Raw genomic sequence first — 12,606 nt, 5'->3', positions numbered from 1 at the left:
GAAAATCAGAAGTACAGGCTGTCTTTCCACTGTCACCACGTCCATATATTAAACTCTACAAGCATGAAAACTGAGAATTCAGTAGACTAGACATTGCTGTCGCTCACGGTGAAAGAATTTTGTCAATACGACCTATACTTTTCATTTGGGAAGGATTTGTTTGGGCCTGACTTTTCTGTTCATTTTAAGCAGCAAAAGTGAGGTGCATGTCTGTGTGCGTGTGTATGGAGCCACTGGGTGCAGTCACTATAGCAACCAGGCTCACACCTGCCTGCCTAACGAGTTCTGTCTCTCACTGTGCCAAGATTCATCTTAAACACTTCTCTTTCAACTGCTGCTGTGTCCATAGTGTTTGCTCTACAGCCATCATTTTACCCTCAAAACGTCGCCATCGTTGTTCTCTTTCCAACACTGCGTCTTTCAAAGCTCAGAGATGTAAAGGTTTTAAACTGTGTGGATCCAAGTGGAAGGATCAGATTTGAGTCATTCAGTGATTCAAAGAATATGAACTTTTAATATTCATTCAGATGTTTTCTGACTCTAAATTTTCTTTTCTCATTACTTAGGTTTTTCTAATTTACATTTAAAACATTTTCAGCTATTTTCCAACTTCTTCTCTGTGCTTGTCAGCTTTTAGCAGTTCAGCTTTTTTGTTTTCAGGTGCAGATTTCTGCATTTTTTATCTCATTCAACATTTTTAACTTAAAATTCAGCAATTAATTCATTTCAGTGCATACATTCAGATTCAAGCATTCACACTGCAGTTTCTTCAGAAAATGCACTTTCTAGTTATATATTCAGGTTTTATGTGAGGTGTTACTTATTCAAGGCAAGATGAAAGATCTAAATTTAGTGCCTAAGTATCTGAACAAGCAAACAAATGCAATTCTTTATTCATAGTCTGCTTTTAGAGAACATGAACAGAAATATATTTCCACATTGAGACTGTTTTCTTTTTTAGTATTAAAGTACATTAAAGTACTTTTTTAAAACTTTTTTTAATTCAGTTTGATGACATAAATCACCATTGCATTTACTTAGGGTAAAATTAGGGTAAAATATCTTGAACATTATACAAAAAATGTTTAATATTTGTATATAAATTGGTGAACCTTGGTGAATTCAATATTGTCACATTGACTAGTGGCAGTCAATTTATAACACAAGGTCTGAATTTAAAGCACTTCTATCATGTACAGTATTTGCTTCCCCTTTGTTTCAACAAAAGTTTCTGTTTCAGTGTGCCTCCACAGTGCTATAAACCATACCCATCAGCGATAATGGAACTGGCTCCTGAGGGATGGTGGCGTACAAATCGTATGTATCAGACTAGGGAAAAGAAAGAAAGCTGTTAATACCTTTTAACCTATAAGGCAGATGTTGTCTTTGTACCGGACTTACTTCATTATTCTGAGGATTCTTCCCACCTTGTTCAATAAAATCTGCAACTGAGAAGGAAATTAATTTTCATAGTCTTGTAGGTTATTAGATATTTTTATCCAATAACATGCAATTATTATTATATTTAATTGTATTGTATTGTATTTAATTATAATTATTATTATTTTGAGAAATAAAGCCTCATTTAAACCTGGATTGAATCCAAGATTTCCATGACTATCTGTAAAATCTGACTGGCATATCTATATATATATATATAGTTTTTACATATAACAGATTTAAAGATAAAACACATCTCACCAGGGTTGTCAGGAGCAGGTACTGAGTTTATTGCCATGTTTGCTTCCTCATTGGGTAACTTGTTTGATAAATGGAAACAAGGTAGAAATCAGATGATAATACTCATGACATGACAGGTAAAAGTAGACCTTATAACAACAACAATAGTAACTGACCACTGATTATATAGTACAGTCAGTGGTCAGTAATTATTGTTGGTTATTATTGTACCATATTTTTCTGACCATAAGGCGCACCGGATTATAAAATTCAAATTCAAATTCAAATTTTATTTGTCACACACACAACCATGCACAGTATGACATGAGGTGAAATGCTTATTGCTGTGTAATGCCCGACCATTAAATGACAGCAAGAATTGACAGTAATATTTACAGATTACAACAAAAATTTACAGATTTAACTTAGAAATTTACAGTAAGATGTGCAAATGACAGTTTACGTAAGAAATTATTAATAAAAATAAATTATAAATTATATGAAGTGTGCAAAAGGAAAAACCAGAGTGCGTGTTGAGATGTGATATGTGTGAAAGAGTCCAGTCCTACAGTGATGTGTGTGGGAGAGTTCAGTCCTACACCTGGTTCAGAGCCCGGATAGCCTGGGGGAAGAAGCTCCTCCTCATTCTCTTTGTTTTGCCCTTAAGGAAGCGGAAGCTCTTCCCAGACCTCAACAGTGAGAAGAGTCCATTGTTGGGATGGGAGAGGTCCATCATAATCTTCCTGGCTTTGGTCTTGCACCGCTTGGTTTAGATGGACAGCAGGTCAGGAAGCTCTGATCGAATGATGCGTTCAGCTGAGCGCACGACTCTTTGCAGATCTTGTCTGTCCTGCTTGGTGCTGTTCCCAAACCAGGTGCAGATGTTTCCCATCAGGACGCTCTCAATGGTGCAGGAGTAAAAGTTTTTAAGCACCCTCAGTAGCAGATGGAAGTCTCTAAGTCTTCTGAGGAAGAAGAGACGCTGGCGGGCTTTCTTAACCAGGGTTTTAATGTAGCAGGACCATGACAGGTCCTGAGTGATGTGGACACCCAGATATCGGAAACTGTCCACTCTCTCCACTGGCGTGCCATTGATGATCAGGGGCTCATAATTCCTCACCTGCTTTGTAGTGAAGTCCACGATCAGCTCCTTAGTCTTGCTGACGTTTAGGAGGAGGTTGTTCTCCTGGCACCAGATCTCCAGCTTCCTAATCTCCTCCAGGTAGGCCTTCTCGATGTTGTCAGAGATCCGGCCCACAACAACAGTGTTGTCAGCAAACTTGACAATGGAGGTGGTGTCCGATGTGGCTACACAGTCATAAGTGTACAGTGAGTACAGCAGGGGGCTTAAAACACAGCCCTGAGGCACTCCAGTGCTGAGTGAGATGGAGGGGGAGACTTGTTTTCCCACCCTCACTGATTGGGGTCTGTCTGTGAGGAAGTTGATGATCCACTGACACAGTGATGAGCTGAGTCCTAGATCCTTCAACTTGGTGAAAAGCTTAGAGGGAATTATTGTGTTGAATGCTGAACTGTAGTCCACAAACAGCATCCTAACATAATTCTCTCTGTCAGTGTGCAGGTGACTCAGGGATGTGTGGAGCAGGTGAGCTATGGCATCATCTATGGAGCGATTAATCCAGTATGCAAACTGAAGTGGATCGATGGTGGCAGGAAGTGAAAAAGTGATGTGATCTCTCATCAGTCTTTCAAAACACTTCATCACAATTGAGGTCAGTGCTACTGGATGGTAATCATTGTGGCAAGCGGGCTGTTGTTTCTTCGGGACAGGGACGATGATAAACTCTTTGAAGCACGTGGGAACCACTGCTTTGGCCACGGAGAGGTTAAAGATCTCTGTGAACACCGGTGCTAGCTGGTCAGCGCAGGCTCTCAGGACCCGACCAGAGATTGCATCTGGTCCTGCTGCCTTCCTGGTCTTCACCCTCCTGAAAACTTTCCTCACGGCATGCTCTGTGATGAAGGTGTTGTCTTTACTGGTGCACTCCGTGCGCTCGCAGCCATTTGTTGTTTTAATTGCTGCAGCATCGAAGCGAGCATAAAACATGTAAGGCGCATTAAGCAAAACAAAACAGTCAGTTAAGTCAAACTTTACTCAACTCATCCTTCTTGCTTCCTCCACTTCTGTACCATTGATTCATTAATGTTGAATTCTCTAGCAGGTGCTCTATTCCCGTGTTTTTGCACTATATTAATGACTAACCTCGTATTGTGGATGGATTATCTCAGTTGTTCTCCTGACTGAAGTTTGGTCCTTTTACAGCATCCTGCCATGCGATTGCATTTTTCCCTAACCATCGGGAACCCTCACGTTAACTTTCATCGAGTGGAAAAAAGTTAGCGTTCATCCTCTAGCTTCACTTTGTTTATGTTATGCTAATCAGAATCAGAATCAGAATCAGAAATACTTTATTAATCCCGAAGGAAATTATGGGTTACAGCATGCAGCACGCTAATGGCGCGTGCGCACTTACAAAGGAACCTTCTGCCCAAACTTTATACAAACATCACATTGGGAAGACATGTCAGAGAGGTAGGCTGATAGGAAAAGACAACGAAAATACATAACATGAGGTGAGAGGAGGAGAAAAAAACTCCACTCAGACTGAGCTCCTAATGGGAGAACAGTTTGAGAACAGAAAAAAAACACCTCAGCACAAAAAGCGCATGACTGTCAATACACCATAGAAACACAAGACAAGCAACAGGGGTGAATAGGGTAAGAGAGAGCCGGTGTAGACAGCGCATCCGGTGCTGCAGCATGTCTGTTCTGGTCCAGTCGACCCGCCATCTGCACCGGGAGGGGACAAGCATAGAAGGCGTTTGGAAAGGGAGGGGGGATGAGTGTGTATCAGTGTATGTGTATGTGTTTGCGTGTGTGTGTCCCGAGTTCAGCTGAGACAGTGTCCTTCGCCCTGCCAGGCTAAGTAAACAGTCTTCCAGCCAACCCAGGTGGCCTTGGTAGGATAGGAAGAAACAGTCTATGCACAGTCTGTTATCAGGGTGTTTTTGTTCAGCTCCAGCCTTGAGACCACAGCTGGCGCCGAAATGGTAGCCGCATGAAATGATGGTGGTTTTTACTTTAGTGCGAACAACTCATGTGAATTTCAAAGCTGTTCTAGCAGTCCGACACTGGTCTCTCAATCTCCCGTTGGAGAGCCGTGAGTTTCTCCATGAGCTTCTCCATCTTGCGCTCCATGATGTTATCAATCTTGCGCTCAAAGAGCAGATTCTGAGAACTCAAGACCCCCGTGAGCTTCTCCAAGATGTAATCCAGTTTTCACTCAGCGGTCTTATTCTGAGTGTTCACGGCAGCCTCAAGCTTCTCCAAGATCTTATCCGTGCTGCGTTCAATGAGCCCATTTTGAGAACTCACGACTCGTCCCATCGTTTCAATCACAGCGGGCAGCCTTGTGTGGTTTTGAACAGCCGATTACGCTTTCTTTAATCTACGATAAGCCAGGGCCAAGCCAGCTCGGATCAGCAAGAACCCTGTTATCATGGTTCCGAAAAGGTAGATATCTTCAATGTCCTCAATCGACAGTCCCGCCAGGCACACGGCCCTCCAGTTATGCCACCCGTCCATCGTGTATCCGGCAGGGAAAGTACCTCCAGGACACTCAGGCTCACCCGAGCCCAGGCTTCTCGTTGAGAAGAGGGTGTCAATTGCATTCAGGGACCAGTTGATCAAATCCATAATTCCTCTTTTAGATTTTAGAGAACAGACTGTGAGAGAGTGTTCCAGGGAAAAAGTAAAAAAAATAGACGAGACTAGACAAGGACACAAGAAGCTAAGCAGGGAAGTTAAGGGAAGGGAGAGGAGAAAAATGCGACCACCTTCGCCAAGAGCCAGAAGAAAGGATTAGCTGTAACAAAGCTGTGCCGCTAGCGATCACGTAGCACATCATTATATACCAGCTAATCCAACTTCAGTAACCCTACAAAAGTCACAGCTGTTTAGTTTTCTGTCTTCATTTATGTTCGAAGTGTTCGTTTGACTTTGGGATCTGAAGAAGACAGAGTTTTGGAACCAGAGCCCCTGCCGCGAGGCTCCTGACTACGGTAGCCATAATGCTCCGACAATCCATCAAGCAGTCCGGCTTCGTAGCTTACCAAAGTCATACTAAAACATCACAACGTAAAATCCGTTCGAGGTCAGTAAGCACAACCAGAATTCATACATAAGGTGCACCGGATTATAAGGTGCACTGTCGATTTTTGAGAAAATTTAAGAATTTTAAGTGCGCCTTATAGTACGAAAAATACGGTACAAAGGGCCCAAAACGTCTTTGTACATGTTTTAAAAGTGCAAAAGTACTTGGAAAGGTTATCATTATCAAACTCATTAATATGGTAAAGTGCAAGTATCAAGTACTGTAAGTGACAAAATAAAATTTATAAATTACCAGCTTTCCAAGACATCGTTTGTTCGTTAAGCCATCTACAACAAAATCAAAAACAGGAGTTAAAATATACAATGTGTACTGGATTTGTCAATAGCACTGTAATGATGAAGCTGTCATGGTCCTGGGTCTGGGTACCCAGTGTTTATGTGTTTTCAAATTTATGGTATGCTTTGAGTTAGTGTTTTTGATTATTTAGTCATATGTAATTCTAGCTTCCTTGGTTATTCTCTGATTATATTTTGTGATTTCTAGTTATTAGTTTTGTTACTGTGCCTCCCTCGTGTTTCATGTGTCACATCGGGTTAGTTTTGTTCTCATGTCTGTTCTTACCCAGTCCCAGTGTTGAGTTTGTGTCTCAGCGTGTTTCGTGTATTTCCTGTTTTATTTTGGGTTTAGTGTGTTCAGTTTTGCTTCCTCCCTGTATTGTTTCCTTTTTTTCTTTTTTCCCCCTGTCTTGATGTTTCTGATAAACCCCAACTGTGTTTCCCTCCTGTTTCCCATCCCCTTGTTATGTGTGTGTATTTAGTCCTCTGTCTGTTGTTGGTCCATCGGCTTTCTTTCCCTCAGGTTCCAAGTCTCAGGTCTCAAGTTTCTAGTTTTTAGTTTCAGCTTTCATGTACTTAGTGTTTTGTGTTTTAGCTTTTGGCAGTATGGGTTTTCTTAGTTCCATCTTAATCTTTCTTTGCTTTGGTTTATAGTTTTGTGCAGCCAGAAATTAACAACTCTCTTTCTGTTCTTTATCATGTCTACATTGTTTGCACTGGGGTCTGCACTCTCCTCACTCCACGCCATCTGCCGCAGCAGACGTGACAGAAGTATTATTTTTTTTCTCATCTTATGCGTGAGAAAGACAATGCAAAGAAAAAATCACTTCATTAAAATTTACTGTATATCAAGTCTACTTTGTGGGTTCAGCTGGGTTCACATTATGATAATTGTGTGAGCTGCTGATCTCCACAGCTGCTTTACTAGCTGTACAGTCATGGGAAGAAAAAAAAGCCCCCAAAGAGTGTGTCCTTTCTTTTTCACAACTGTAAGTGATGAGATTATGCTAAACTGAATACAGTGAACTTAAATAAAATATTTCCCACAAACTACAACTTTATCTATTCATCAGTGTCTACTGATTAAACAAACCAACCTTTACCACCAGTTTTCCGTAGATTCCTCATAAGTGCAAATCCCAGTAAGGAAACACCCACAGCTACTCCACAACCAGCCAAAACAACAAGCAGTTTCAGTGTCTCTGTTTTCAGACAACAAAAGACATAAAGTAGACAGTCTCACTTACAATCAGTTTACCATTTTGCAGTTATATAAAAGCTATAATGCAAGGAACATAAAACTGACAAAGACAAAAAAAAAAAAAAAAAGTGTGTTCATGGTAAATGAAGTCACAATGACAGAATGTCTAGGCTCCCTTCAAAGATTATATATAAATAACATAAACTATTTGGTGAGAAACTGATTACTATGATGAACAATGGTTACACTGTCATGAAAGAAGATAAGCAACAATTATTACATGGAAGAAAATATTGCTCACTTGATGCTCTTCTCAGAGTGGTTACAGGTAGCGATGTACTTTCAGTACTAGAAACAGCTGGTAAAATATATATATATATATATATATATATATATATATATATATATATATATATATATATATATATATATATATATATATATATATATATATATATATATATATAGGGAGAGAGAGAGAGAGAGAGAGGGGAGGGAGAGAGAGGGGGAGAGAGAGAGAGGGAGAGAGAGAGGGAGGGAGGGAGAGAGAGAGGGAGGGAGGGCTGGCTACTTTTCCTTGAAATGGTTACTTGCTATTTATTTCAAAGTACTTAGTTTTCATATTAAATACACGCAACAATTATTACATGGAAGAAAATGTTGCTCACCTGGTGCTGTTCTCAGAGATGTTACAGGTAGGGATGTACTTTTAGTGTTAAAAACAGCTGGTAAAGAAAACATTGAAAACATTAAACAGTTTTTGCATTTTCCATTCCAGTAATGTATATATATATGTAGAGAGAGAGAGAAGAGAGGTGGAAAGGAGCCTGGAAAGAAAAGCGTCTAGACTTCTTTAAGTTTCCTTGAAGACGTTTCACCTCTCATCCGAGAAGGTTCTTCAGTTCTAAGATCCCAGATTTAAGCCCTTTGGGACCCCATAGGGTCAAGAATCCTCTACCTAATCACACGAGCCAAGGTGTGTAAACGGGTGTGGGTCATAATCAGCCAAGGTTTCAGGTGAAGCCATTGTGATGTGGCCGTGGCCGTTAAAGCGTCTGGGAAGGGATCTCAAAAGTGGATTATAGATGGCAGACAGTTGGTGTCGTAAACCGATACATTTTAGGTCAACATGTTTATCAGAACTGCCACAGACTTTTTTGATTCACCAATCATATATAAAAACAGTTAGGATAAACCAAATGAGATGTAAACACACTATTCCTCACTCAGGATAACAAGTATTCTAACATACCTGTTACTTAGACAGGACAATATAACTGATACTGATGATCATATGGCTATTTTGTATTGTCACCTGAATCTGATGAATGGCTTTTAAATATGTATGTAGTACTGCTGTACATTTGACAGGAAACCCACAAAAGTACTGACATTTATCAAAGTTTCTGTCGATATAAAAAATGAAGATACTGAATGTGGCAAATATAATACATGCAAAACATCATTATCTTGAAATTAAAAAAAATGTAACAATACATTACCTGTTATTTTATCAGCTGATGCTGAATTCATCAGACCTAAAATGAGATAAAGTGACTGGTGATGACAACTTGTATTGTTGGGTATACCTATATATGTGTCTTTCTGAGACTGATCTAAAAACAGACTGAGTGTACGTGAAATCAGTTATAATATAAATCTAAATCAAATCAATGCAATATAATCAAAATGGTTCCACCCTCAGATAACAAGAATTCTAACAAACCTGTCTCACTTCTGCCTACAGATTATATATTACTAGAAATACAAGCTGTGAAATCTGTTGTACTGAATAAAGTAAAGAGATTTAAGTATACATGATTAGCCAATAAGGTCCATCATTACTTACAATAATAATTATTTCAACATCAAAAGACATCCATAAAGCCTACATGCACGATACCTGTATCAACTCTATTAGCAGATGGTGTTTCGCTGGGAATCAAGGTTGTTAAATCTGTGGTGCTTCCATCCTTTCCATATGTATCTAAAAATAAACTGGAACTTAAATATTACAGAGTACATTTTCTGTTGCTTGACACATATAATGATGTGGAAATGACAGTGACTCACTTTGCACTTTAACGCAGGACATGTTACTGGATGGAGACATTGTCTTTCTAGGCTTTATTATGTATTGACAGCCTATTTTAACTTCAGCAGGTGATCTGAGCATTGCCCAGTCCAGTAGTTCAGTTCCTGTCAGTCTCTTCATACATGAAAAATTTTTGATTGTTCCACTCGAAGTGTAGAAATGACACTGAGCGATAGAAACAGATGGTGGAGTCTCACAGTTCAATGTGATTGTGTCGGTGTCTGTGATCACCATAGGATTAACAATGAGTTTGGGTGGAAGAGAAGCTGAAAAAGACAATGTTCAACACAGGAAATGTTCACATAAGTTATTATTACATTTAGCTTTTTTTAAATGAACACACTTCTCATGATAAAATCCTAATATCACAAGAGGCCTGTGGCTTCATGCATAGGCTGTAATAAACTGTTTTTTGTTGTTCTTTATTAAAACTCTTGTCACACTGGCCTTGTAGACACAACCATCAGTTGTACAAGTTAGTTTCAGAGTCAATATCAGATATCATTGGTAAACAGCATAGAAGTCACTCACTTTGTATGTTGATGGAAGATATGCTACCATCTGGAGACTTTAACCATCCAGGCTGTGCAGAATAATAACAGCGCACTTTAACTTCAGCAGGTGATCTGAGATTCGCCAAGTCTAGCAGTTCAGCTCCTGTCAGTCTCTTTATACACGGCAAATTTCTGACTGTTCCTCCACTCAAAGTGTAGAAATAACACTGAGTTACAGAAACAGAGGATGGAGCCTCACAGTTCATTGTGACTGAGTCTGTCTCCCTGATCTCTGTTTTACTCAGTGTCAGTTTAGGTGGAAGAAGGGCTGAAAAGTTATGAAGTTAACATCTGAATGTAAATATGTATAAATTACATTGAAACAACCATAAAAATAAATACGCTCTTGGACTGACCTTGTGCTTTGATCTCATTCAAAGAATCTGTTCATGAAACAGTTTGTTAACAGGGTAAATCAATTATGATTTTTCAATAAATAGAAAAAAATAATATTACAATATCTGCTGATATAATACACAGTTGCAGGAAAAAGTTTACAAACCCTTTGGGATTTTCTATATTTCTACATGAATAAGTGTCTACAACAAAGTATTAGGGCCACATTAAGAAGAACATATATGTTGCTGATCATTTTGAGAATAAAGTCGAAATTCTAAGATTATAGTTGATTCAAGAAAAACTGCCACGGTTGCTATACCCTCTGAGTTAGTGAAATTGTAATTCAGAATGTGTTTTAATAACAAGGAAGGAAATGATTTCTCTTTTAGCACATATACATACTGTGGTGAAAAGTATAAAGATGTTGAAAAGATGGTGCAGAAAGCTGCATCTGGTTAGACAGAAAAAGACACAAACTCTGAAGAATAGATGTGTACAAAATTAAATGGCTGGCAATGGACAGATGCAAAGTTATTGATGGCTACACCCTCATGCAGTAAAGAGAATATATGTTGTATAACAAGACAGCTGATTTATTTGTTTTAATAACTCATCCAAACAAGAAATTTTGTATTGTCTAAAGCAATTGTGGCAGTTTGTCTTGAAACAACAACAGTAATCTCCACATTTCAACTTTTTTCTCAACTTTGTAAGTGTCACACAAGTTAAAAAATTTAAATAGAATAAGAGAACAATCTTAAAGAAATTAGGTCATTTTTTACTTCTTGCAACTGTACAAACATGCTAATATACCAGGTAAATAACAATATAGGGGTGGAATTACACATTAATACAGGTTGTACAAGCTGATACAGGTTGCAACAGCAGAGATACATTTTATCTAAAAAAAAATATGTTTATAGTAAGCTTGACTTACAGATGAGGATCACAAACAGCAGGTGCCCAGCCATGATGAAGCTGAATACTGCAGCTGAAAAGAGCACATCCAAATATATTCATTACACCTCATGAACATGTGTAACTAACACATTCGCTTCAACTCAGGAAACCAAAGCGAGCATCAGTATACAAAAATTTGTCTTCGTCAGGCCCCAGAAACACCAGCAGCCTTCCTCTGTAAACCTCCAGCATGAGATATATTTAGAACCTTAGTCTAGACTAAGTGGTGCAGTGAGGTGAGCTGCTTAGAAGACATTTTTCTGTCATTGTTGTATAGGTGTTGCCTAGTGGAAGACTAACACAATAACAATTTAATTGTGTTATTCCCATCACTGCAGTATAATATCGGGCTATGTTGTAAGGTGACAGTGTAGTGGTTTACACGTTGTCTTAACAAGCAAAGAAATCACTGGTTTGATTCTGCTTAGAAAAAGAATTCCTCTTTAGTGTTGCACCAGGGAGGCTATCTGATGTAAAACTCTAATAGTACTCTAAATAAAAGTATGATCAATCAATTTTGGATATTAAAGGAAGTTAAATATTATTGTATTTTTGATTGCTCCCACAACATTGTCGTAATTATGAAGCCTGCAAAACCTGAAGGCGTGGTAACATATGTATGTCAATTTCAATGAAAGTTGTGTTTAAACAGTAAATAAAGACATATGTAAGTAGATATGTAAGTAATTTCCCAGTCAAACAGATTGTCAAACCATGGGACCCTTTGCACTGATGTATAAAATACACTAACCCTTACTACATAGGAGCTATAGGCTCCTTTTTGGCTATGATCCCAAAACCTGGCATTTTTTTGTGTTTTTTACTTGATATGGATCAAAGAGTTTATGATTCAGTATTTTGTGAAAATATTTTCTGTAGCTCTAGCTTGATGGTAAAGTACCAAGACCACAGCTTATGAACGTCTGTACCAAAAACACTGTCCCAGATCATTCAAGTCCAGTTTAACTCCTGAGTATCACACGTAGATTATTATCTTTTTTGCCTCTTTTGTCCCTTTGTGTGCAATAAGCAGTGCTGCAGATAATAAGCCTGTTTTGGAAGGAATAGAAAGTACAGATATTTGGGGAACAAAAGTAAAAAGTTGCTAGATAAATAAACACTCAAATACAGATTCCTGAAAATTCTACTTAAATACAGTAATGAAGTATTTGTACTTTGTTACTTCCCATCTCTGAAAGCTACAGACCTCTAAACTTCATGTGGTCTTCAGATTAGCTCAAGAACAGCATGTAGAGAGCTTTGTGGAAGGGTTTCCATTGGCAACACTGGGAATGTACTTGGGCTA

The 12,606-nt window shown here is 38.7% G+C and overlaps 1 protein-coding gene across 1 annotated transcript; it reads right to left on the bottom strand.

The window, feature by feature from the left end:
• Positions 1–796: 796 nt before the first annotated feature.
• LOC120440322 lies at positions 797–11,321 on the bottom strand. The gene is made up of 13 exons (XM_039612650.1): positions 11,278–11,321; positions 10,358–10,384; positions 9,979–10,269; positions 9,426–9,713; positions 9,256–9,339; positions 8,855–8,890; positions 8,021–8,077; positions 7,654–7,710; positions 7,249–7,353; positions 6,108–6,142; positions 1,702–1,759; positions 1,402–1,448; positions 797–1,329 (listed from the first exon to the last, which is right to left on the bottom strand). Exons 1-13 carry the CDS (start codon positions 11,309–11,311, stop codon positions 1,237–1,239), a joined length of 1,212 nt encoding a protein of 403 aa, XP_039468584.1. The 5' UTR covers positions 11,312–11,321; the 3' UTR covers positions 797–1,236.
• Between the last annotated feature and the right edge of the window lie 1,285 nt (positions 11,322–12,606).

Source organism: Oreochromis aureus, linkage group 5, assembly GCF_013358895.1.
Source record: "Oreochromis aureus strain Israel breed Guangdong linkage group 5, ZZ_aureus, whole genome shotgun sequence".
In the NCBI taxonomy this organism is placed as follows: domain Eukaryota; kingdom Metazoa; phylum Chordata; class Actinopteri; order Cichliformes; family Cichlidae; genus Oreochromis; species Oreochromis aureus.
Note: the sequence above shows the minus strand (reverse complement) of the source record. Positions and strands in the feature narration are given on the sequence as shown.